Below are 26042 nucleotides of genomic sequence, written 5' to 3' on the forward strand. Positions count from 1 at the left end.
AGAAAACCAAAGCTACTAACATGGTATTTATTGATCTGAAAAAGCATTTGTATTATAACTAGTTGGGATATTAATGCCTGAATGCAAACAATACTAGAAAGAAAAAAAATTACGATAAATATAAAAAGTCAAGAGATTTAAATGGAAAACCTTGAAGTGTACTGAAAACATTCCCTCAAAAATCAAAAAGGATAAATCTTTGTCCTACATTTATTTTATTAATTTTTCGACTTTCCACATTATTATTATACACTATAAAGTGAAAATTGCATCCTTCTTCCCAAATTACTTCATTAATTCTAATTTAAAATTAATTCATAAAATTTCACATTTTCAAAAATTACATCCAAAATCTCAAAATTTGAAAATATCCTGTTTTATTTTTTTTTTCGATCTTTTCATCTTATAGTGAATGCAATTTTCTGTATTTAGAATGAAAAAAATATATAATAAAAATAAATAAAAAATATAAAAGAATAATAAAGCACGAGGCTTGGCAGATAAATTTTGCACACTAGCGTGCTACATGGAGACAAACGGTACTATTGAGTTGGGCATGGCAGCACATGATAGCTAAAATCCCCTCCCTCTACAAACCTGTAATAATGCATTAAAATCTGTTTACCAGTTTTTTTTTTCAGTAACAGTTAAAATGGAGTCGAGTATGGTCAATATGTCAACGGTTAAAACAGCATGCAATGATAACATTTTTAACAGCAGAAAATGTGAATTCTACAAATATTTTTTGTTTAAAAGCGGTTTATGGTACTGAAGCTGTTGACAGGAGTACTGTGAATAGGTGGGTGTGAAATTTAGTGAATGTGAAGTTGGTAAAGCAACAATTGAGGACGCACCTTGCAGCAGACAACCAGTTTCTGTGACATGAGAAACTTCAAAAGGAGGTGGACAATTTACTTCAAAGTGACTGGCAAATCATTCAGCAATGCATCATTATTAAGTTAGGCATATCTAAATAACGAGTAGGCCATATTATCGAGCAATTGGGTTACTGTAAAATCTGTGCACGATGGATACCAGCCAAACTGATGGACGAACACAAGCAGCGTCATGTTGAATGTTGCAAAGAACTTTTGCAGTGCAATCGTGCTGAAGGAAACAACTTCCTTTTCAATATTATGATCAGGGTTGAAAGTTGGGAACATCATTACAACCTAGAAGAAAAAAGACAAAGCTGGAATACAGTCATTATGAATCGCCAAAACCTAAAAAATTCAAAATTCAAGCCTTGGTGAAAAAACTACTTTTGATGGTGTTTTGGGATGCCAAACATCCCAAATGTGACTGAGTATCTGGAGCATGGGACGACTGTGAACTCTGAATGGTAAATTGAGCTGTTAAAACACCTCAGAGGATGAGTATGTCAGTTCGAAAGACCACCATGCCTATAATCTTACAATATGACAATGCCTAGCCTCACACATTGCACGCCACTACAGAGGCTCTCTGCAAGCTGAAGTTTAGCCTATTCTGCATCCTCCATACTTGCCAGATTTGGCTCAGTGTGACTTCCACTTCTTCCCTCACCTCAAGAGCAATCTCAAAGTTAAATATTACACCACCGACGATGAGGTGAAGGAAGCTGTGGCTACTTGAATCTGAGATAGACCGCCAGAATTTTTCAGTGGTGGAATGCAAAAACTTGTCACACGTTGGAAAAGTGTATCAGTGTAAACGAGGATTATATTGAGAAATAAATACTGCATTTTGTAGTTAAGGTATTGTACATGCATTCTTTTTCTTTTTTTTTTCATTCCAAAATCTCTTTTCATTCCCATATAAAAATTTATCAGCCAAGCCTCGTAGAAAGAAATATAAACTAAAAAATGCAGTTCTTATAATTCTATTATTTCATTTATAGTTCATAAATTACTTATTAAATGAACTGACATGTGAAAAAAATTTTAAGTTGGAAATAGTGGCACTGTTAATGATTTTATAATAAAAATTCTAATTTTTGCTGTTTTTACCATAAAAGATGGCATTCATAAAAAATATTTCAGAACCATTAAAGCACTGAAATACTACCATTTAAAGTTCCTAATGTAGAGTGTCGTTTTACTACAACTATAATTATTAATAATGAAAATACTATATTACCACTTTTTCATGTTCTACATCAAACTGCTGTAATTTAATTGATGTGATTCCCATACTGGGATCAGCTGATGGAGTATTACTGCTATCTACATGAAGCGGATCTTTCTTTTCTGGTGATGATGAATATGATTTATCAACATCCTATAACATAAAACAATAACATTTTACAGAACTACATAAAAATGTGTTTCAATTCATTTACCTCTCATGTATACATTTTTAGACAATCTGTATGGTATGTATCAGTTAATGACAACTAAAGATGAAAAAAGAGAATCAGAAAGATGAAGAATACAACTCATATTCTCTCGAATTCAACTCGGCGAGTTAAAAAAAAGACCAAATATGTGTAATAAAAACATTATTAATGTATTTGCGTTATATAGTTTTTGTCCCTTCAAAGTAATCCTTATTGAATGCAATACAATGCTACAAATTTTTCTTCTATTATTGCAGATGGCACGCAGCTGTTGAATCATATTTTTGTCAACTTAATTTTTATGGTATGAAAATAAGGTCCTTTTGCAATTACCTTCAAATTGGTAAATAAGTAAAAATATGTTGGAACAAAGTGTCAAGAGTAGGGTGAGTGAGGCACTATGGTTGTGTCATGTTTTTCAGATAATAGCAAATAAGTGATAGATGAGCTGGTGCATTGTTATGGGTGGAACATCCAACTGCTGTTTTCCCACAATTCAGGTCTCTTTCGGCATACATCATCAGTGACATATAACTTATATTTAGAATTCCTTGTTTACTGTCCAACAAAATGGAATGAATTCACCACATACCATGTCTTTAAAGAAAAAAAAATATACCCCAACATGTTTGAAATATTCGTGTAGACGTTTTTGGTTGGGGTGGTCTTTTCTTTAACCACTAGACAGCTGCATGTTGGTTTCTACATTGTGCCCAAAAACACAAGAAGCCTTATCTACTGCTACAAATTTTTTAAAAAGTTTTCACTGATATTCCACGATCAAGAAGGGCTTGAGTGATGTTAATATGATTATCTTTCCAATCATTGGTCACGAAATGCAGCAAAACTTTTGGGCACTGGAATGCATGCTTTTCCATTAAAATTATGTGGCATGGTCCTCTGCTGATGTCCAGTTCCTCAGTAATCTCTTGGACAGGTGATCTTCAAGAACCATAGCATGAACTAGATCAACACCTGATCATTTGTTGATGTGGAAGGTTGTCCAGTTCTGGGGTCTTCATTGGTCGATGTTATGCACCTTTGGAATAACCGAACCATTCATTAATCAAGCATTTTAATTAAATGGGTTTCTGAAAGTTTTATCGAGTTTGAAGCAGAATTTAACAAAACTACATTGACCTTCAAGATTTTTCAGTTTTATTTTGTTTAAAATCTGACAAGATATTAGTATATGTTCACTCCAGCTGTTTAGGGAAAACTTAGGCAATGTTTTGAAAGTTGCCGATGACCAATGCCACTTGTTGGTGGCACTATTACACAAGTTCTTTTTTTTCATTAATTTCATTTTTAAATAACAATAAGATGGGTTAAAAATGCTTGAAATGGAAATTTCAAAGAATGAATGATAAATATAAGGAAAATATAACATCTGAAAAACTAATAAGGTGGATTATATAATGAGAAATTGTCAATTAAATATCAGAAGGAAGCAAGCGTACAGTTTAAACCATAACACAAGAAAGATAACTGTAAAACAAGAGAGAAATTTATAAAACCATTCTTACGAATGATACCAAAGAAACATGAAATGAAACCTAGTAGCAAGATTTACATGATCAGATGTCAGACCACCTTCTGTCTTGACAACTGGCACAAACAAGAATTTTGTTTCCTCTGTTTCATCCTTAATTTCTAATTTAATTTCAGAGTGTAATGGATCTTCATCTATAAAAGTATTACCACTAGGTACATCCATTATCTGCAATAAGCAACAATTTATTAATTTAAACAGATTCTGTAACAGAAAAAAAATTAAATAAGAATAACCAGATTACAGAAATACTTGGTTCTATATCTTTTGCTATTATTTTTTTAAATAGAAATTTGTACCATAATATTTTGGCTATAGAAATTATTTTGTTGAATTTTTCATGTTGTGGTACAATTCCATGTTTTATTTTGGTTATCTTTGGAATGTCATACAAGAATCATGGGCCTTTATGAATGATAAATTACAGCACCACCTGTCTTTTAACACTACAATGTTTTTTTTAATATTACTTGTAGCTATCTACATTAGCGGCATAGAGCATTATCATACTTAAGCCATATAAATCCCTATATCTCTACCATAATGGAAATGCATAACTTTTTATAAATTTCAGAGACCTGTATTGCTGTTATTTATTTTAAAAGAATATTTTACTACTTCACAACAGAAAAAAAAATGTTTAATGTATATTAATTTTATTGATATTCTTAGAAAATATACAACTGAAACTGATATTTCCATTATTTAGGTATAAAGTTCATGACAAAGAATTAGTAGATCACTCTCGTCTTTTCCAGACTATTAGCTCTAATTTATTATGTTAACAAATTACAAAATTAAGCAATTCTACATAGATATGCAGTGAAATAAATACAGTGGTACAGGACTTTGGGGACCTGTATGTGTTTTATGCTTCCAAGATTTAACTGAACTTAATATTGCACTTATTTAAAAAATATGATATTGAATCCAAATCTTAAAATATGTGTGCTAAACCATGGGAGAGTTCAGCATCAGAGAAATACCCATAAAGGCTCTGTGAACTTGTACCACAGTCAGCTGTTAATATATTAGTGAAGTCAATAACATACCTCAAGCACTTTATTTGAAATTGAATGAAGATTTCTGGCAACCCTGATGCATATATATTACTAATTAAAAATCTTATCTTAAATAACTAACAACCAAAACAGAAACAGTAAATGATTAACTTACCAAGTACTACCTAAAATGTTTTTCGAGATAATACATCATCACACATATTTGTAAAAATCAACATATTGATTTAAAATAATAAAAAATCCATGCTACAAAACAAATATCATTAATAAATCTGTTTTCTATCCCACGGATTGGGGAGGTTATCTGCTACTATGGAAAATGATATATCATTAATATCATAATTAGCTCTGAATATGGAACAATTAGAATAAGTAGTCAGGCAGTGTGGTGGGGTATTGTCAAAGAGGAAGAGACATTACCCATTTAAGACATTACCAAACATTTATTCAAAGACGATAAGGTCATTGGGGTACAAGCATGTATCAGTTACTTGGAAATAAGCAGACATATTCCTTGTGCAGAAGCACACGTCACTGAAAAGTTGTACAAGGGAGCAGCATGTCTTGGTATAAGAAAGTATTTTCCTAGTTTAAAGAGTTTATTTTATGCTTTAAAATTGATTTACTGGATATGAAGTTTGAATGTGGAGGGATAAAGTTAGTAAATGCTGATATATAATTACATATTCTATGAGTCTACATATCACTAATCATTAATAAACTTTTTGAATTGTAATGAATCTGTTTTAAAAATCAAGACTTTTAATAAAATTGTTCAATATTTTAATAATGATAATAAAAACTTTAGGTTAAATGACCTATTAACTAGTTAAATTTTTTTCCAAAGGGTTTATGATGCTACAAAAGGAGTTACTACCTTCTGCATGTCAAGCAGAAAGCTTGAGCAGACATCTCAAGGGGGTAAAGCTATGGTCTGTTATAATCAAACCAATTTAGATTTCAGCTCGTTTTTTTATATATAGTTGTTTCAATATGAAACAACATGTGTGCATCAAATTATCAAAAAATCAGGGAAAACAACTACAGAAACCTACCAAATATTACTAGTGGGTGACAAAAATGTGACCATGATATATTAATGTATTTTTAGTGGGGTTCAATATCACTCAAAGTAACTAAAGCAAGAGTTGAATGTGATTAACATTCTTCAACAAGGTGCAATCAGAAAGACACATAACCAACTAGGATAATTACTATCTCATGGTCATACTGCATAGCAGTAATGAGTACAAATTTCATTCTGAACAGTTCAAAACATAATTATTAATTAAACAACGAAACTATGACGGCAGCCAAGTTTATTTCAAAATTTCTGACTGTTAAGTTAAAAGGGATATCAAAAACTTAAATAGTTACAAGGAAATTCAACACACTTCAATTAAAAACTGCAAATTTCAAATTATAATATTTAAAAGTATTTTAATTTTGATGGCCGTTAGAAATTCGTTGATGTTATATTTTCTTCTTTCAATTATGATAATACTATTACAAACCTGAATTTGTTATATATTTTAATTTTTATATTCTTTTTACACACAATTTATATACATTCTTTTGTTAATAATCTATTTATTTTATTTTTTTATCAGTTCATATAAAAAGAAAGAGTTCTTAAGGCATGAACCAATTAGTAATTATTATGATGATATTAATATAAAAGAAAGTTTTGATGATTCATGCTTACAACTAGATTACAACAGTATAAGTGAATCTATGGAGTCAAAGGATTTATTTATTACATTTACATAAAATTTATGTTTTTCATAAAATTTTGAGCCACATATCAAAATAAGCTATGATATGCTAGAACAAAGCCGATTATTACAGGCTTCATAATTTTTATTTTTATTATAAAATACTCTATTCCTCTAACTTTATTTTCTGTTTAGCCATTCTTGTACGAATTTCACTAAAAGTAATTAAAAAATAGGTCAAACTAATATGGTGTGTATGTATAGAACTTAAAGGTTTTTTTTGGGAAGGATGAATTGAGAAACAATTCTGCAGCTGAAATTGTACTGTCATATATGAGACTTAGCTGGTGTTGCTCACACTGTTATCTGGAAAGGTTTTACAGAAGAGTTCCTATCGCTGACAAACTGCAGGATCGGTAAACTATTAAAGAAACGCTAAAGTATATCCTGGAACTAATGAAGCAAACCCTGTTGAAGAAAGGGAAAAAATCTTTCAACAGAAAGATGGTGGACTATTCTCATTATGGTATTTCAAGAAGGGTGTGGATTATCAGCACTTGCCACACAATAGAAAAGGACATTTTTACTGATGATAGAGGCCAGTCTGCATAAAAAGATACAAATCCATTAAAGCCACCAGACCAAAAACATCAACAGATGTATCCATTCGTTGATCATCACTTTGTAGAATGGTGGTGAAAAATTTGCATCCCTCTTAATGATTTGCCAGTGTACTCTACAAGGATTTAAACAGAAAAAGAATCCTTGTTACAATTTGAGATAAATGCTAGTAAATTCTACTATTATGGTTAATGGCTGTGGGTTACACGCTTCTAACTACCAGGCAAAACTGCTAAGTAATTTTCTAACATTTATTCATCTTTTTTCACTGATATGCATTTTATATCCTAAACAGTAAAAAAATATAATGAAATAAGTGACAATTTAACATTTATTAATGTGAAAAATAAGTTATTTATAATTTTTTTTAATTTTACCATAGTGAATAAAACTAAAAACATAACATATTTTGCAATATCATTTTCAGTGGGAAATTATGAGGAAAAATATGATGTATCATCTTAAAACAACAAAATGTAATTCACTTATGTAATGTAAAAACTGACATTTTTGTAAAAAAACCATATCATCTGAGTGAATGAATATGAAGATTAGCAGTGCTGAGTCCTGATCAAGTTGAGATAAGTCTAGTGTTGAGTGTATGGCAAGTGCCGATCCAAATGCACACCACTCTTGACACACCATGTCAGGTGTAGTACACTATCTTTCAAGTGATAGATTTGTTTCCCTTTCTTCAACTAGGTTTGCTTCATTAGTGCCGAGTTAAATATGTAAAAAAGAACATCATCTACAGATAAATCAGGTTTAAAAAGGCAATTGTTAAACCTGAATTTGTTACCTAAAGCAAGTTTTAGTCTGCAAGATTATGTTAGAATTTTTGATGGTAATTATGGTTATGTTACAACAAGTTAATGAAAATTAATTTATCTAAACTAACTTTTAATTAATATGCAGAAAAACACAGATGTGACTTATTTTCTTTCAGCAGAAAAAGCAGGTAAAGTCTATTTATTGTAAGGTACAAAAAAAATCTTATAAAATATTAATTTAAGGGAATAATAATACAAATAAACAATTTACATACTGGAAATAGAATTGTTAAAAAAACGTCGAAATGCTCCAGATAATTAATCAAATAAGTAATCTGTAGCAGAAACTAAAACACTTAATAAAGACGTAAAATTACAACCATCTCCAAGCAAGTTAAACTAAGTTCTTGAGTATTGGTGATAAATGTTATTAATCACTAGTAAATGACTTGCAGGTAAATATTTACACAGTATCTTTATTAAAGTAGTTTTTAAAATATTAACCTACAACTACAGAGTGATTCCAAATTACTCTGTAATCTCGCGGGATATGATTCTATAACGAAAAATGTATACATAAACATTAGTCAGAAAACTGTTCGTACGCGCGTTTCGGCTCGGGAAACATTTCACTATGTTATCTGATCCTTCAGTTAAATCAAACCGTACAAAAATCTTAAGCTACAAATCGAGGGCTAAATTTGGTGCTTCCGTTTGGTTTTTTTATCTAAGAAATTGAAAAAAGTGGTCCCAGACCTCTATCTCTCTTAGTTTTAAGAAAAACGGGGTAAAACACGAAAACGTTTTGTCGGTAAATACACTTTTTTATGTTTGGAATAAAACATAATTTACCAATTAAAATTTTCAGTTAACTTTGTAGAGAATTTTATTCTGAGAATATTGATGTAAATAACGTCTATTAGAATTAAATTCACATTAGAGAAGTTTAGCTTTAATTAGAAGCAAAACACACAAACTGGATAGGAAGAGTGATACGCCCGGGAAAGTATTATAATCGGAAAATGGACCGATTACAATACAGAAAAGTAAAACTATGAAAACACAATAACAATATAACTAACTATCTTACAACCAATACATAACAAGGCACAAAAGAAATAATTATATATAAAGTATTTATACACTAATAATATCTATAAAAATATTACTAAAACTTACAATAAAAAAATATTTATACCAGCATAAAAACCTAATATAAACAAATAATAAAATATTTAAAAATTAAAAATCTATGTGGAATTTATAAAATTAAATGAAATGATTGTGATAGTATTTACATACGAAAAACAAACGGATCCTTTAAAACTATATTTTTGAACATTATAGAAAGTACAAAAATAATAAATTAGGTTTATCTAATATGGCAGATCATATATTAAACAAAAAACATTCTATTTCCAATTTTAACAAAAATTTAGAATTATTAGAAATTAATAAAGATGATAAAATGAAATATATTAGGAAAATACATTTCGTATATATTACATACGTATATACGAGTATATATATAATTATTTTTTTAAAATCAATTCTTTTAAAAATCATACTCCTCTGTACTATATACAAATATATTTATTTTATTAGATCCACCAAAGTACAGAATAAATAAAGCAGGATTACTTACCTTATTCCACTATATACGTAGGAGCGCTTTCGCGATTTACTCGCATCATCAGCTGCATTACATATTCATCTCAAGTTACATTACAAAACTCATAAAATATAATTTATAAAATTATAAATTCATATATGTATGAATATATAATTAACAATATATATATATATCGTGCACTTATTTATTTAATTTAAAACCTTTAATATTTTTATTTTAGAATTTAAACTTCTATTCAGTTAAATTATAAATTAAAATATGAAAAATTATTTAAAATTAACATTAAAAATTAAATTCTAAATATTTTTACATATGTAAAAAAATTTGATAGTAAATTAGTTCAGTTAAATGGACAACATACATAATTGCTTTACTTAAAATTATTTTTATTTGAATTTTTTTTTTTATTTATGCTTTGACATCATATGAAAACAATTTAACAATGTAATTTTTAATGTTAAATTAATTAATTTTTCATATTTTTAAATTTTGTTTTAATTTAACTGAACAGAAGTTTAAATTCTTAAAATAAAAAGATTAAAGTTTTTAAATAAAATAAATTTATGCGTGATAATTTATTTTATTTTATGAAGTTTGTAGTGTAATTTGAGATGAATATATAATGAAGCTAATGATGTGAGTAAATCGCGAGAGCGCTCCTGCATTTATAGTGGAATAAAGTAAGTCATCCCACTTATATATATTTAATAATTAAAAAAAATTAATTTGATAAATCAGACAATGTTTGTGGGAGACAAGTCTTATAGAAACTGCAACAGGTAACCTCATATAAATTAGTACACAATTTTAATTTTTTAATATTTTTATTTTTAATATGCAGTAACGGAATTATTTTAATCATGATTGAGGATGCAGCATCCTGTGGTATTTAGGGAAGATATTTCTTATTTCAATATTCTGTGCTATTTGGTTGTGTATAAATGTATATTATGCATAGTTTTAAAAGAAATTAGTGACGAATTCTTTGTGGCATAATCGTTCAATTCCCGACAAAACAAATATTTTCTGCACAGTGGTTCACAGTTTGAACTGTCTTTAAAACATGCTCTTTCTTTTTTCATATGGTTCAAGACTTTCCTATTTATTATAAGAAAGAATTTATAGTTTTTCTGATGGTGTAAGTTTATTTTTTGTTTACATGCTGTGAGTTTAAAGTGTCTTTAATTATTGTCACAATAATTGACGTAACATTTGCATTTTCTGTTTTAATTATATTTTTAGTTTAAACAGATTAAAGTTACAAAAACTAAATCTTTGAAACATCAGGCAGCAACAAGGTATTGTGATAATAATCTGTGGTGTTTTCTTTGGGAACAGGTCATTAACACACATATTGGGGAAGTATTCTTGAAATATAACTTACTTACCCTGGATTAGAAATGCGACGTTCTAAGTACTTTCATCACCCACTAATGCAGTTTAAAATGAACATGTCAAACTCGCACTCTTGAAACAGGAAGTACATGTGCGTTTTTATGTACAAAAACAATTTACACATTCCAAGTACGTACAATAAGAATTCCATCAAGTTTAAAATATTTGGGGTTTGGTATTTTTATTAGTTCTGTTTTTAATTTCACGCAGTACGTTCGGTAATGCAGCAAGAAATAAAGGGTTAAATAATATTACGAGCTTATTAAGCAGTAAAAAAAACTTAGTATTGCATTTTTATATTTACAGTTAAATGAACATTAAAAATTTGTAAATCAAAAGAAAAAGTTAACTCAAAAGAATTATACGATAATAATCATAAAAAGTTTTTTTTAGAATGAACAATGCCTGTTTTTGCCGATTTATTCAATACAGTTGAACCACTTTAAACAAAATCATTTCTAACCATTTCTGTGCAAGAATGACTGACAGCAGCTCTTCGTTTTTTCAATTGGGAGAAGCTACGTATAAGGAATATATATCTAAAGTAAAGACCGCTGAGAAATTTCTCTCCTTAAGATTGGCGAACTTGTATCGTTCATGGACACGCTAGTAACGTACACATTGCATTATTGTCCGGCGATGAAAAATGGATTTCGTATTAAACGCCTGAGAAAACGGCAATCAAGTGAATTGCGTCATCCTCAATCACCAACCAGAACGACAAAGGTCAAGCCACAGCCATTTGTACGAAAACTGATGGCCACAATCTTTTAAGATAGGTTTGGCATACTCCTGATTGATTTCATGCAACGTGGAACGACTGTAAATGCAGAAGCCTACTGCGAAACTCCACACAAGTTGCGGAGCGCCATTCAAAATCGGCGACGTGAGGGGCTGACCTACGGCGGCTTCCTGCTGCACTATAATTGCAACACGTCCACATGTTGCGGGTCTGACATTGTAATTTACTGAGAACATTTGGAAGTGAAGTTTACGATCACCCACCATATAGTTCGGACTCAACTTACAATTACGATTACAAGTTGTTTGGGAAATTGAAAGAATTTTTGAGCGGTAACCAAATCGCGGATGACAACGAACTTAAAAATGCTGTTAATCAGTGGGTAAATGGATTGGCGACCAGAAGTATACCACGAGAGTATATTGAAGCTGGTGTATCGAATGAATTAATGTGGAGATTCTTTAGAGAAGTATTATAAGGTATGTAATTTAAGAGATATAAAAAATATTTTAAAATTTTTCTTAAAACGTTTTTTCAATGAAACTGTCTTTACTTTAGAGATAACGTCTCATAGAATTAAAGTTTGGGATAATTCTAGTTCTGCACAAACATTAGGATATGCTGTATTTGAAACATGTGTTGTGTCATTTGACGTTTTAATGATTATAGGAAGGTAAATAATTAATTTACTTTTCAAAAACATTACAGAATGTAGGAAAATATTAACAATTATTTATAATTTAAAATATACTACATTTTAATGTAATTCAATTTACTGCCTTCTATGTTCTCCATAGAATTCATCTCGGTGTAACACCAGCAACAGTCTGCCACCATCATGACAACTATGATGATTTTTCTTGATACCTCCTTTCCATTTCTTACATGTCCTGATGAAATCTTTCTCACCTATCTCTTTGCTAACGGCACCCAGAGAGATTTTCAGGAAAATAATCTACATGTGAATTTAGAAAGTAAACCTCATTGAACAGCCTACATTTTTGTACTTCTGCAGCATGTTCTCAACAATTGATGTGAAGTTCGGATCCTTCTGATTGCCCAGAAACTTGGTTACTACATCTTTAAAAGCTCCCCAGGCTTCTTTTTCTGCAATTACATTTGTTTCTAAAAATTAACATCTTTGAGAATTTTTCTCAGGTTCAGTAAAGACATCCTATTTTAGTATGGCGTTTGATAAAACTGGAAATAAAACACAGATGTATTATAACAATTACCCTCTTCTGGTAAGGCTTTGACAAATTGCTTCATCAAGCCTAAGCTGATATGCAAGATGGTAGGAGAACTTTATCTGGATATACGAGAGCTTTTCGGAGCACATTTTTGGTTTGTGGTTCTAATGAAGTTCTTTTTGGTCCATCAATCCTTATCCAATGATTTTTTCTGTCTCTGCTATCCCACTAACACAAAAAAATAAGGTAACTTCGTGCATTCTTGCTGTTCTAAGAGGATCGATATTATTTTGAGATCGCCACACATAATCCAGTTGTGATTGTCATAATTAACTTTATAGAGAAAGAATTCCAAATTATTATAACCCTCTTTTAAATGGACAGATTGTCTGATGGGTATTGATGGATATGTATTCCATTGTGAAGAACAAGTTTGAGGCTTCTTTTGGACGAATCTATGAACAGTATCCAATCGGTATGCATATGCAATGGTAAATTGAGTCAAAAGTCCATGTACATCAGTGCAGAAGACTAATTCTCCTTCTTCTGAAAAATATGGAAGAAAATCCTTTTCTCTGTACCTGAACCAGAAAAATGAGGTGCCAGCTGCTAGCAGGTTCTTCTCTTTAAACCTCGAACCAAGCAATACTGAATTTTCTTTCGTCACACATAAGTCTCGAACCAAATTTTTTTTAGCTGACTGTGAATAAAGCTTCGATGCTCAGCTATCTCCAAGTTCATACTCCTTGATGTTATCTTCATTTAAATCACATGTGGAACTGTCTATTTCAGGTAAATTTTCTGGTGAAATTGCACTGGTACGTCTGGACCATGAGGAACCTGGTACAAGGGTAGATGGTACATTGATAAACGATTCTTTTTTTATTTTTCAAATTGAAACCGTGAATACCAATCGCACAAAAGTAACAATCATTAGTATGATTTCGTGGCTCTCACCACACCACTGGAACTCCAAATCTGAGCGCTTTTTGTTCACCCTTTCACCACCATGTAAGCCCATCAACACAGGTGTAGCAAACGAAGTGGTATGCCCAAGTTTTGTCTTCATCCCCTATTTTCACTCCAAAATACGTGAGGTACATTTGTCGAGCAAAAGTTGTCATATTTCTTTTTTGCCTTTCCACCATTAACAAGGTATCAACACCATCAACAAATGTAACAAGGATCAGCAGAATTTTTGCAGCCTCTTAAAGCCATTTTGAAAATGGAAAGTTTGCTTTATGGTCTGAAAATATATTTTCCACCAACAAAAACACATTTGATCACCAGGGACAGAAAAAACAGATTTAATCACATTGATTGAAATATCTTTGACAAAGTGGATATATTATATTAATTTATTTTTTACAAATTTTGGAATTCCAAAAAAATTCTGACATGATGGAAAAAAATTAAGGTTATTTTCATATTCAGCGCTAAAAATACATAGGAATCAATTATCAAAAGTTAAAAAAATATTCTACAACCAAAATTTTGCAGGCTTGTGTAATTGGTATTTTATATATATATATATATTACATACATACAGTAAGTATCGTTTATGGTCATTGGATATAATGATATATCAGATATAGGGACCAAAAACTTGTCTCTTGGTTGTTTTGGTACGCTGTTAATACATACATACAGTATTTATATTTTTAATAATTACATCAGTTGTAGTGACATCGGTTATTATTACTTATTTTTCCTATAGTAATGCAAAATTTTATTGCTTCTAATGTCTGACGGAAATGACTCATCAGTAACATTCAGTTTTTAATCTTTTGCTGTGAGCAATCACATTATGCAGGTACAGTATTTTATTTTATGTATACAGTGTAATTCATTAAATAGTGGGTTTAATTATGACTGTTCAGGCACAGGGTTATTTATTGTGACTACTTTTTAAAATAGGGGACTTTAAATTTTTAAAGGTGTTTTGGACAGCTGCACTTGGCTCTGTATGGCTCACACAGCTCCTGACAGCTCACTCAGCTCTATAAATGCTATAAAAACTGACTCTGCACTAGAATAGTACAGTCTAGTTCCATCATCCAAAGATTCATTTGAGTTTGTTTCAAATGTATAATTAATAAATATAATAATATATATGATTTACAAGTTCAAGATTATAATAAAATTAATTTACATTATATTTGAAGTCAAGACTTTTATTTATTTGCATGAACTAGCAAACAACAAATATTTAAAATAATTTAAACCCATTCGAGCTATTAAACCAAGGTGGCATATTATTTGACATTTTTTGGTCCTCTGGCCATGGATTTTATCTGCAATTTTGAAGAATCATAATTTGGTCAACCTGTGGATATAATCTAAAATTTTTCAAGAATCTTAATATTCAACAAATTACTACACTAAAAGAATTTGCAATGATTAGATCTACATCATTTCCGTAATATCTTTAATTTAATACATTTAACTTACACTGTTTCATAATTTACGTGATAACATTCAATTCATTTCACATTTAATTACTTTATTAATAATTCTCATTGTTAATTTAATTTATTACTATTATTATTTTGGAAAAGGAACAATTAATTAAACAAAGAGGGTCAGTAAAGGCCTCTATAACTAGAATTGCCACATTTACTGACAAATTTGATCCTTTACAAGGTGCCTTGCAAATTAAGTTAAGGAATCTTCTTGATTTACAAGAAAGATAGGACATCATTCAATCAAAACTTGAAATGGATTTTGACGATTATGTTTTATCATTGGATCAGGAACAAGTTGAGGAAGACTTGTGTACTATAGAATACAAATTAATAAATAATACAGTTAATAAATAATACTAATAATGTTAAAAAAAAATCATCTAATACAGAAATTAATTCAGATACAATATTTAAACAAACTACAACCCACTGATATACCTGTGTTTAGAGGTAATGTGTTAAGGTCCCTCTACATGTGCAAACTTGTATGTACAATTGTGTTCATACATATAAAGCCTGCACAATGAGTTGAGACTTGTTGGAAAGCAAAAGTATGTGCAAACATTCATGACAGTGTAGAAAGGTGGAATTTTCAGACAACCTATTCTACAAGTAATAATCACAGATGTTCATAAAAAATTTACTGGCTACTTAATTTACTGGCTATGTTTCCCCCCAAAAATTTTGCAGGCATCTTAAGGCTGTGACAGTACGGCATACGCCTTCTGTAAAAGATTGGTTTGTGGTATAACTTTATCCTTTTTTGTTTTTAAAGGCAGTTCCTCATGAATTACTTCAGATTCCTAAAACAAAAACGGGAATATTTTTTTTTCAGTTTCTCAGTTCCGAAAAAGAATGGTTGGATATTGAAAGAGAATTTGACTTGTCTTGGAATTTCCTACACTACCTTGGAGAGTAAGATGGGAAATACATCAGGGGGTTGGTTAATGCCAATTACGAATTTGTTATGGTTGATGTGGGAGTTAATGGAAGAGTATCTGATGGAGGTGTCACTGAATTTACTATAAAAAGTTGATGGATAATGATATTCAGATTCCAAGGGCATCACCTCTGCCAAACAGTAGGGATAAAAAAACATGTACCATACATAATGGTTAGTGATGATGTTTTTGCACTGTCTTCTTACATAATGAAACCATTTCCAAACAATACTCTTCACAGGGATGAACACATATTTAATTATTGATTATCTCATGCAAGACATGTCTTGGAAAATGCATTTGCATACTTGCTTCAAGATTCAGAATTTTTCATACAATTATTTAAGGCCCAAAACTGTTGACATTGCTTTAGCATCATGTGATATTTAGAACGTCTTAGAAAGTTATATAAGTTTCTAAGATGTAGGATCAGGCAATCCTACACTCCAACACAAAGTTTGGATTTAAAAAATACAGAGAATGGGGAAATAAAGAGGAGTGATCATCAGCTTATGAGTCTTCATGTAAGCCATTACAAACATGCTGCAGAGGAAGCCAAGCAGCTGCAACAGTATTTTTTGAAGTACTTAATATTGAGGAAAAGATATTGTGGCAAGATTGAACAGCATAACTTTTTGTACTTAGTACAAAACTTAACTTTTTATTTATTTCAGTCATTAAATTTAAAAAAGTTTATAAATTTTTATAGTTAGTTTTTGCTATTGACTCTGTAATTACAGTAATTTAAAATATCATTGAAATAAATACCATATTTCAACATAAATTGTAAATAAATTTGTACATAATTATAAAGAAAAAAATTGTAAATTATTTTTTGAAATATTTAGAATGATTAAAAATAAGCATCCTCGCTAACATTTTCTCTGTTATTGTCTCCTTCCTCTACTTTACTTCTAGTCCATCCTCATTGGCATCCAAAGAGCATTTACTTTAAGTTGTATTTCCTGGTCCCCAATAAAAGAATAAGAAAGGTAAATAAAAGAAGGTAGTACAAGAGATGGGACTTATACACATCTTCAGTGAAAGCTCCACTGCGTTTTTGAGTCAATACCTTTTTTTTTAATTCTCTTCTGAATGTGGTTTGTGAAGAATTTATATTTCAGATGACCAGATCTTTATCAGCGCTTGGTTCAATTCCTTCATTTTTTCTACTATATCAGAGTAGGTACTATTCCATAGATCCCTATAGCTGTATTCCTTACTTTTTATCTTTCAAAGACAAGGGTAACTCTCATATAGCTCAATAAATTCTTGAATAAACTCTTTAGAATAATTTCTCATGTCACATATTTTAAATTGATTACAGAAAAAAAATGATCTGAAATAGTAGTAGAGAAAACAGCTAAGTATACACACCAACTACTATGCACTAAATGTTTGAGCGACAAAAACCTGTTTTGAATACCAAGAACATGTTTGTATGCGCAAAATTGTCATACAGGTTTTGTCCCTGGACAGATAAAACTGTATGCACACAATTATTACATCCAAAAAATATGATGAATGTACTAATCTAAGATGTTTGTACAAACAAAATGTCAAAAGTAAGAATATATATACAAGTTAAGTTATTTTTACATGTTGGTCATCTTGTTTGTACAAGCAAGTATTTTAAAACATTAAGCACATGTATTTTCAATATATGACACCAACATCTTCCATGAAGTAAGCATTTCATACATGATGATGCATTTAGTGACTTGTTTTTTACTTCTTCCTTGTTTTAGTTTGTACATACAAGATTGTATGTGTAGGGGGTCCTTTAGAGTGGCAGCACAATTTTAATATATTTATTGATTTAATACGTAATAGAGATGATTTAACTAATATTAAAAAATCACACTATCTACATTCTTCTTTAAAGGATGAAGTCTTAGCTATCATTAAAGATCCGCCAATAACTAACAAAAATTATTTTATTCCTCTATAATTATTAAAGGTACGATTTGATAACAAATATATAATTGCATTTTACAATGCTGAGCACTTTTTAAGATCAAATTCTATAAAAACAGATTCTGTAGCTACTTTATCAAAATTTATTAATGAAATTTCCTCAAATGTGACTTCGTTTGAAGCAATGCAACTTCCTGTAAATAAATATGAATTTATTGTCTAACATCAAAATTGGACTACAATACCTCAAGATTATGAAAGGAAAAATTATCAGATGAAAGGTTTCTCACCTTTAAAGATATTATCTGATTTCTTAACTCAAGACGTCAACTTCCTGAAAATATTAATGCATTTACTTCAAACATGCAAGTGAAAACAAAAAACGAAACCCAAAGGACAACGTTATAACAATCCAATCAAATCTTTTAACAAATGTTTTACCTTGAATTCTAATAAACAATTTAAGGGAAATAATGTTAGTTATTATTCAAAATTTAATTCTAATCAATGTTTGTTGTATAAGTCAAACCATCATTTACAACATTGTAAAGAATCTTTAAATTTGTCCATCAATGAACGCAGAGCCTTTTTGAGGTATAATAATTATTGTTTTGTTTAAATAAAGGCCATTCTATTAATGATGTTACTCAAAAAATTTATGTAAAGTTTGTATTAAAAAACATACTACACTTGTTCACATGGATAAAATTAATGACTAATTTAGATAGCAATAAGCCTAAAAGTAATATCTATTGTTCATTTAATAATCAGGCAAATGAAAATATAATACTTTTATTAACAGCCATATGAAACACCAATGGTATATATGGTAATCATCATTCATGTAGAATCTTATTAGATTCTGGTAGCCAGGCAAATTTTTGCATATACAAATTTGCATGAAAATTGGAACTCATTAAACTCCATTAATTGGAACTCATTAAGTTCCATTTCAAGCATAAATAACTCATTAGGACAATCCAAATACAGTGTTACACTTACATTACACTCGTTATAAAAATTTTTCATTCAAAGTGAAATGTGCTGTTTTATCTGATATCAGACAGCCTTCCATCAACCACATTAATATTAATATTCCTAGTAATATATTTTTAGCAGATCCCAAGTTCAACGTAGTAAATAACACTGACATATTGATTGGAGCTCAATTTTATTTGAGTCTTATCTTGCCAGGGAAATTCATTTAAAATCCTAGTAATCCTATTATTCAGAAAACTAAATTAGGATATATACTCAGTGGTTGCCTTCCTAATAACATTAAGGGCAACAATACTGTTGCATCTTTTCTTGCTCGTAACACTCATGAAAATCTCTCAACTATATTCGAGAATTTGTGGAAAAATGAAGAATTTATAAACAGCTACATTTGACACCTTCAAGTCATAAAAATAGTAATGATTTAATGTCGAGCACAAGTGTTGAAGTTATTAGTCATAGTGGTATTGTTAAACACAGTCGTACTAAAAGGAAAATAAAAATGAAATACCAATAAAAACTCATCAAAAACATTACCAATCAATGATGTTTTCAATGAAATTAGTGCAACAGATTATATCTAACACTAAATCAAATGATTCTAATAACAGCGTAAATACAAAGATGGAGTTGTTAAACAAGATGGTTTACAAAAATCGGTTAAAAGGTTAACAGTTAAAAGAAAATGAAGTACTAGTACACTACCATTAAAAATGTATTATCGATGATATGACTGTTGAAGAATCGATTGAATTACCTGTACAACAAAAACCAATTAGAAAGTTAAATTGTAGATGTCAGATGTTCAAATATTAAAAAAAAGATAATAGGCAGTCAAATGAAAGCAGTAAGGAATCTAACAGCTTGATATTAAGACGGTAAGTATAATATAAAAAGTACTAATGATAAATGTTTTAATGATAAGGAAGATTTTACAATGAGTAATTTAGAAAATAAAGACACTAACAAATTTAGTGATAATATTAAAAATTTATTTACAAAACAGCAATCATCATCTAAAATTAATGATAATGTGTTAGGCATGTGATAAAAAAATCATTCCAATTGAAAAAGATAAATTACATCAACAATGTAGCAGTGTACCAAGAAGCGTTAGAATGCTAGTTGAAGACTAACATGATAAAGTGGTAGAAATATCTGAAGCAGATACTAAGAAAATTAAAGTTGGAATCGAAGTTAATGAATGGGGATTAGCCAGGAATATGTGAAGTTGTTATACACAGCCACCATTTCTTAATAATATTAATACAAGTGGTATAGCCAAACACCTAATTTATATACCGGAGAAGAAAAAAAAATTAACCGAAAAAGAATCATTTAATTCAGATAAACCTGCAATAAGCCTCTGCAATACTCTGTCTGTATTGATAATATCGATGAATCGCTCAAAACAAATCAAATTATTTATGGAAAGGGCACAGATGGAGAAGCAGATGATGAATTGATACCAAAGAAAATAAAAATAATCAAAACTGTTAAATCAAACACTGATTTGATATGAGAGATCAATCTCTTGTCCAAGGACAGAGAATCAGAAATGATGGAACAATTCAGTAATATTATAACAGATGAATCGAAGATAACTTTGAAGACAGATTTAACAAATGAAAACAAAAATAGAAAAGTATACAAAAAAGGTTGCAAGCACTAAAAATATGAATGCTCAATTTGAAACATCTTCTAACAAATTACAAAATAATAATATTTATAATATTAATAATAATAAAAACACTAAACAATAATAAATTTTATATAGCACTTTTCATGTGTCTCACTACTAAAGCTATCCATTTAGAATTAGTTTCTGATCTGACTTCATAGTCATTATCTGCAGGATTTAAAAGATTTATATCATGTTGGGGTATTCCCACTCAAATCTTTTCTGATAACGGTTCAAATTTCCGTTCCACCAAAAATATACATTATAATTTTTATCAACTTTTAAATTCAGAAAAACTAAAATAAGACATTCAAGCATTTACTAGTACACAAGGTATAACCTGGTAGTCATTTATACCTCCCGTTTCACCCCATTATGGTGGTTTATGGGAAAGCACAATCAGAGGCATTAAATTTGAATGTACTTCGTGTAACTGGACAAACGATCCTTAATTTTGAGGAATTACATAGTTTTAACACAAATAGAAAGACCTGTGCATAAATTATGCCTATTACCAATATCAAATGATTGATTTAAATAATATTTTTTACTAATGCAATTATTTTCATACTATGTTCTAGTAATTACATTTGACTGTATTAACATTTATAATCTAATTTACATATTTACATATTTGTATTAATTTATTTATGATTTCACATCTATGTTATACATTTTATGATTATCTTTGGGAATAAAATTCCAGTATAAGATTTATGTGAATGTAATTTCAAACTGTTATATACTGCAATATGCAATTGTATTATTATTTATTTAAGCAATATGCATAATTATTATTATTTGAATTGCTAATTACAGATTGTTTTTTATGAGCTTTAATTACTTTATTATTATATCACAAATGAATGTAACTGCCTACCAATCACAAAAATTAACAATTTTATAATTCAATTTTGTAATTTCTTATCAGGTGATTGTCTGTAATAATTTCATTTACATTATTAAAAAAAAAAAAAATCATGATTTTTGGGAAGCAGTTTTGTTCAGACGCAGGGTTATTTAAATAAATGAAGGTTGGCATCCCTGCCAACCTGTGTACTGGTCACACAAATTCTGACAACTCACTCGGCTCCATTCACGCTATTAAAGCTGAATCTACACTAGAATAGTACAGTCTAGTTCCATCATCCAAAGACCCAACTTGTATTTGTTACAAACGTATAATTAATAAATATAATAATGTTATACACGATTTACAAGTTCAAGATTATAATAAAAAGCTCATGTCGAAGTACAAATTTTTGCTCCCCACTCTTTAGGCCATTCATCACACATGAAAAAATTGGCAAAAACATCAAATTTTTAATTTGAAGCATAACTTACAAATCCCCATCAAAGCTTGTTGTCAAATCCATTCTGAGATAATTTTTTTTACATATTTTTTATTTTCTAGTTTTTAGTCTTCGTAAGTTTATACTTCACAGCTGCACTAGCACACAGGTTTGAGTGTATTTAGAGAAAGATCAGATCGGTATGTTTTACAATGTGTAAGTGCAATCAAAACATAGGGCTAAACGATTTAATTTCCAGATAACTAAGATCTGGTCGATCAAGGGTGTACCCGATGTGTTAAACAGTTAGCCTTGACCTGCTGACACATATGCCGTTTGAATCCTCAAAATCAGACGAGTGGTTGCAGATATTACGGTGGCACCCCATCACATCCCCTCCTAATTTCTGAACAGTGCCCCCTGGGGCACTTGAAAATATCATCTGATGGGTACCACTGGGAATGGATGGAGTATCAATGAGTCAAAAAAAATTTTCAGAGCGTTAGGACCGGCCAGTTTCAAGATATTTGCAATTTTTGACTGAAAATTCAGATCTAGTTAAAAAGTACTAAATTTTCCCAAAAGTTCAGTCGTGAATTTTATATCCAAACTTACAGAAACATTTAGGTTATCTTTTACTACGAAAATATGCATGTAAATGAGGTTACATAAGTTCAAGGGGCATTTTTTCACATAGCAACTTATGGGGCATTTTAGCGACTTGAAAATGTTGCTAAAATGTGTTGTCATCAGGAGCAAACCTGTACGCAAAATTTCAGAGTGAATAGATAAGCGGAAGTGCTTCAAAATTTGACTGAAAGGTTCCGTACCATGAATCTCACATACATAGTCCAAGAGCAAGTTAATAAGAATGGTAAAATGTAAACTTGATCCAAAATTATCTGCTGTGGATTTAAATCAAGAACTAGCAGCCAGTGGAACGAATTTTCATGTGACAACTGTTAGATGCTGATTTCTTACACCTGGACGAAAAGCTTCGTGGCCAGCTAAACAGGAGCAATGTGAAAATATTGTGAATCAATGCACATGCTAACTGGACCAAGGAAGACTGAAAAAATGTTATGTTTTCTGAAGTCACATTTTTATGTTCAGGGGCAAAGAATTCTGTACATTAGAAAAATATCAGATGAAAATACACCACTGGCTTGTATCCAACAATTAGTAGAACATCCCCAGAAAAAATGTTTTGGGGGCTGTTTCACATTTGAAGGTCCATTGTTGATTACTTTCAGTAGATGGTAAATGGATATATCAAGGAAAGGGTTGTGACACAACTTAAAAGCAAATTTCCACAAGACAACAGAGTGGTTCCAACAAGAGGAAAAATTTCTTGAATGAAATATTAAAGTGCTCCCGTGGCCAGGCAACACCCCAGACTTAAACCCAAATGAAAATTTTTGGGTATTCAAAAACAACTCTCAAAAAGGAAATGTACCAAAAAAAATTAACTTCATTAAAGCAATAATATTGTTATGGTTTCAAGATGAAGAAATTAAAAATCTTAAATACTTAATATAGGTGGCAGGCCCCCTAGAGGGCCCTCCACCTAGGACTCCAGTCTTTTCTTTTTACCCATCCTATGGACCCCAGGAGCCCCACTCACTCATCGAAGTGGGATGCCGGAACATCACCACCCCTCCTGAATGGGGCTGTCTGCCCATCCCTAATCTACCCCAAATCGCGATCAGCTTCCTCCGCAAATTTACGACGCATTATTCTGCTCACCATAGTGCTTATTATGCCCCAATTCCGAAGGCTAAATAACATAGCGCCCGCGCAATTATCTGGTGTCAATCATCCGATGAATAGCTCCACCTCCAACTTCACATAATTCCACCTCGCACACCTGAATATGGTATGCTCCTGAGAATCTAGCTCTTCAAAATAAATGCACCGGTCAGAAGAATGCCTATGCATCTGGTGCAGATACTCATAACTACCATGGCCGATAGGAAACTGTGCGAGCTCAAAGCTCAACTCACCATATTTCCTACCAACCCATAGCTCCACCTGAGGGATCAAACTCTTAGTCCAGCTGTCTGGCCTGACACCATCCCACATCCGCAGCCACTTGTTCAGCAAATCCTTGCGAGCAAGACCCTTGGCTTTCCCTGCAGCTCTCTCCATGGCCTCATACACCACCACAAAAAATTAAAATTTTAAATTCATTTTATAATTGCTCACAAGTTTGAATATAAAATAATGAAGCTAAAAAATAAACTATGAAATAAAACAAAGCATATGCTATGTGTTGTACTAAAAGCATGGAATTTCTTGTAAAGATGAACTGACATAAGTCCACGCTCAAAGTGTCATAGAAATACTAATGCTCCAAGTATGTGGTGCATGAATCACATGAGCACACCTTCTGCTATTATGACATTTATCATTGAAAACTTGTGTAAACTTCTGTGTAGTGATCCGGGATTATGTTTACATAATTTACAATAAAATGCTCATAAAATATTGACAATTGCATTTTACATTTTTTAATCTCTGAAGTTACTTTTTCATTAAAAAAAAAAAAAAATCACCATCTGAAAAACTGATTCATCAGTTCTGTAATTCAATAATATTGACGAAGTTTTTCTTTCTTTCCAGTAAAAACTAGGTTCATTCATGAAGACCAAACTGAACAATACATATTTAAAGAGATTCTATCAGATACAGTATCACTTAATCAATATTTTTTTTGTCTTCAGTCATTCGACTGGTTTGATGCGGCTCTCCAAGATTCCCTACCTAGTGCTAGTCCTTTCATTTCGGTATATCCCCTACATTCTACATCCCTAACAATTTGTTTTACATATTCCAAATATTGCCTGCCTACACAATTTTTTCCTTCTACCCGTCCCTCCAATATTAAAACGACTATTCCAGGATGCCTTAATATGTAGCCTATAAGTCTGTCTCTTCTTTTAGCTGTATTTTTCCAAATGCTTCTTTCTTCATCTATTTGCCGCAACAACTCTTCATTTGTCACTTTATCCACCCATTTGATTTTTAACATTCTCCTATAGTACCACATTCAAAAGCTTCTAAATCTTTTCTTCTCAGATACTCTGATCATCCAAGTTTCACTTCCATATAAAGCGACACTCCAAATGTATACTTTCAAATATCTTTTCCTGACATTTAAATTAATTTTTGATATAAACAAATTATATTTCTGACTGAAGGCTCGTTTCACCTGTGCTATTCGGCATTTTATGTTGCTCCTGCTTCATCCATCTTTAGTAATTCTACTTCCCAAATAACAAAATTCTTTTACCACCATAATCTTTTCTCCTCCTATTTTCACATTCAATGGTCCATTTTCATTATTTCTACTACATTTCATTACTTTTCTTTTGTTGTTGTTTATTTTCATGTGGTAGTTCTTGCGTAGGACTTCATCCATGCCATTCATTGTTTCTTCTAAATTCTTTTTAACTCTCAGATAGAATTACTATAACATCAGCAAATCGGAGCATCTATATCTTTTCACCTTGTACTGTTATTCTGAATCTAAATTGTTCTTTAACATCATTAACTGCTAGTTCTATGTAAAGATTAAAATGTAATGGGAATAGGGAACATCCTTGTCAGACTACCTTTCTTATGTTTGTCAATTATTACTGTTGCTGTTTGGTTCCTGTAACTGTTAGCAATTGTTCTTCTACCTCTGTATTTGAAACCTAATTTAAAAAAAAAAAATACTGTACATTTTACTCCAGTCTACATTACCAAATGCTTTTTCTAGGTCTAAAATACAAAGTATGTTGGATTTTTT

General features: G+C 30.6%; 1 protein-coding gene across 2 annotated transcripts in view; it reads right to left on the bottom strand.

The window, feature by feature from the left end:
- LOC142331595 (uncharacterized) overlaps window positions 1-26042 on the bottom strand; it is a 93148-nt gene that overhangs the window by 18530 nt on the left and 48576 nt on the right. For both annotated transcript variants that reach the window (XM_075377919.1, XM_075377974.1), the window contains one exon: window positions 2119-2259. In XM_075377919.1, the coding sequence (XP_075234034.1) occupies window positions 2119-2259 (141 nt within the window). The remainder of the gene's footprint in view (window positions 1-2118; window positions 2260-26042) is intronic.

This window comes from Lycorma delicatula, chromosome 1 (assembly GCF_047948215.1).
Source record: "Lycorma delicatula isolate Av1 chromosome 1, ASM4794821v1, whole genome shotgun sequence".
In the NCBI taxonomy this organism is placed as follows: domain Eukaryota; kingdom Metazoa; phylum Arthropoda; class Insecta; order Hemiptera; family Fulgoridae; genus Lycorma; species Lycorma delicatula.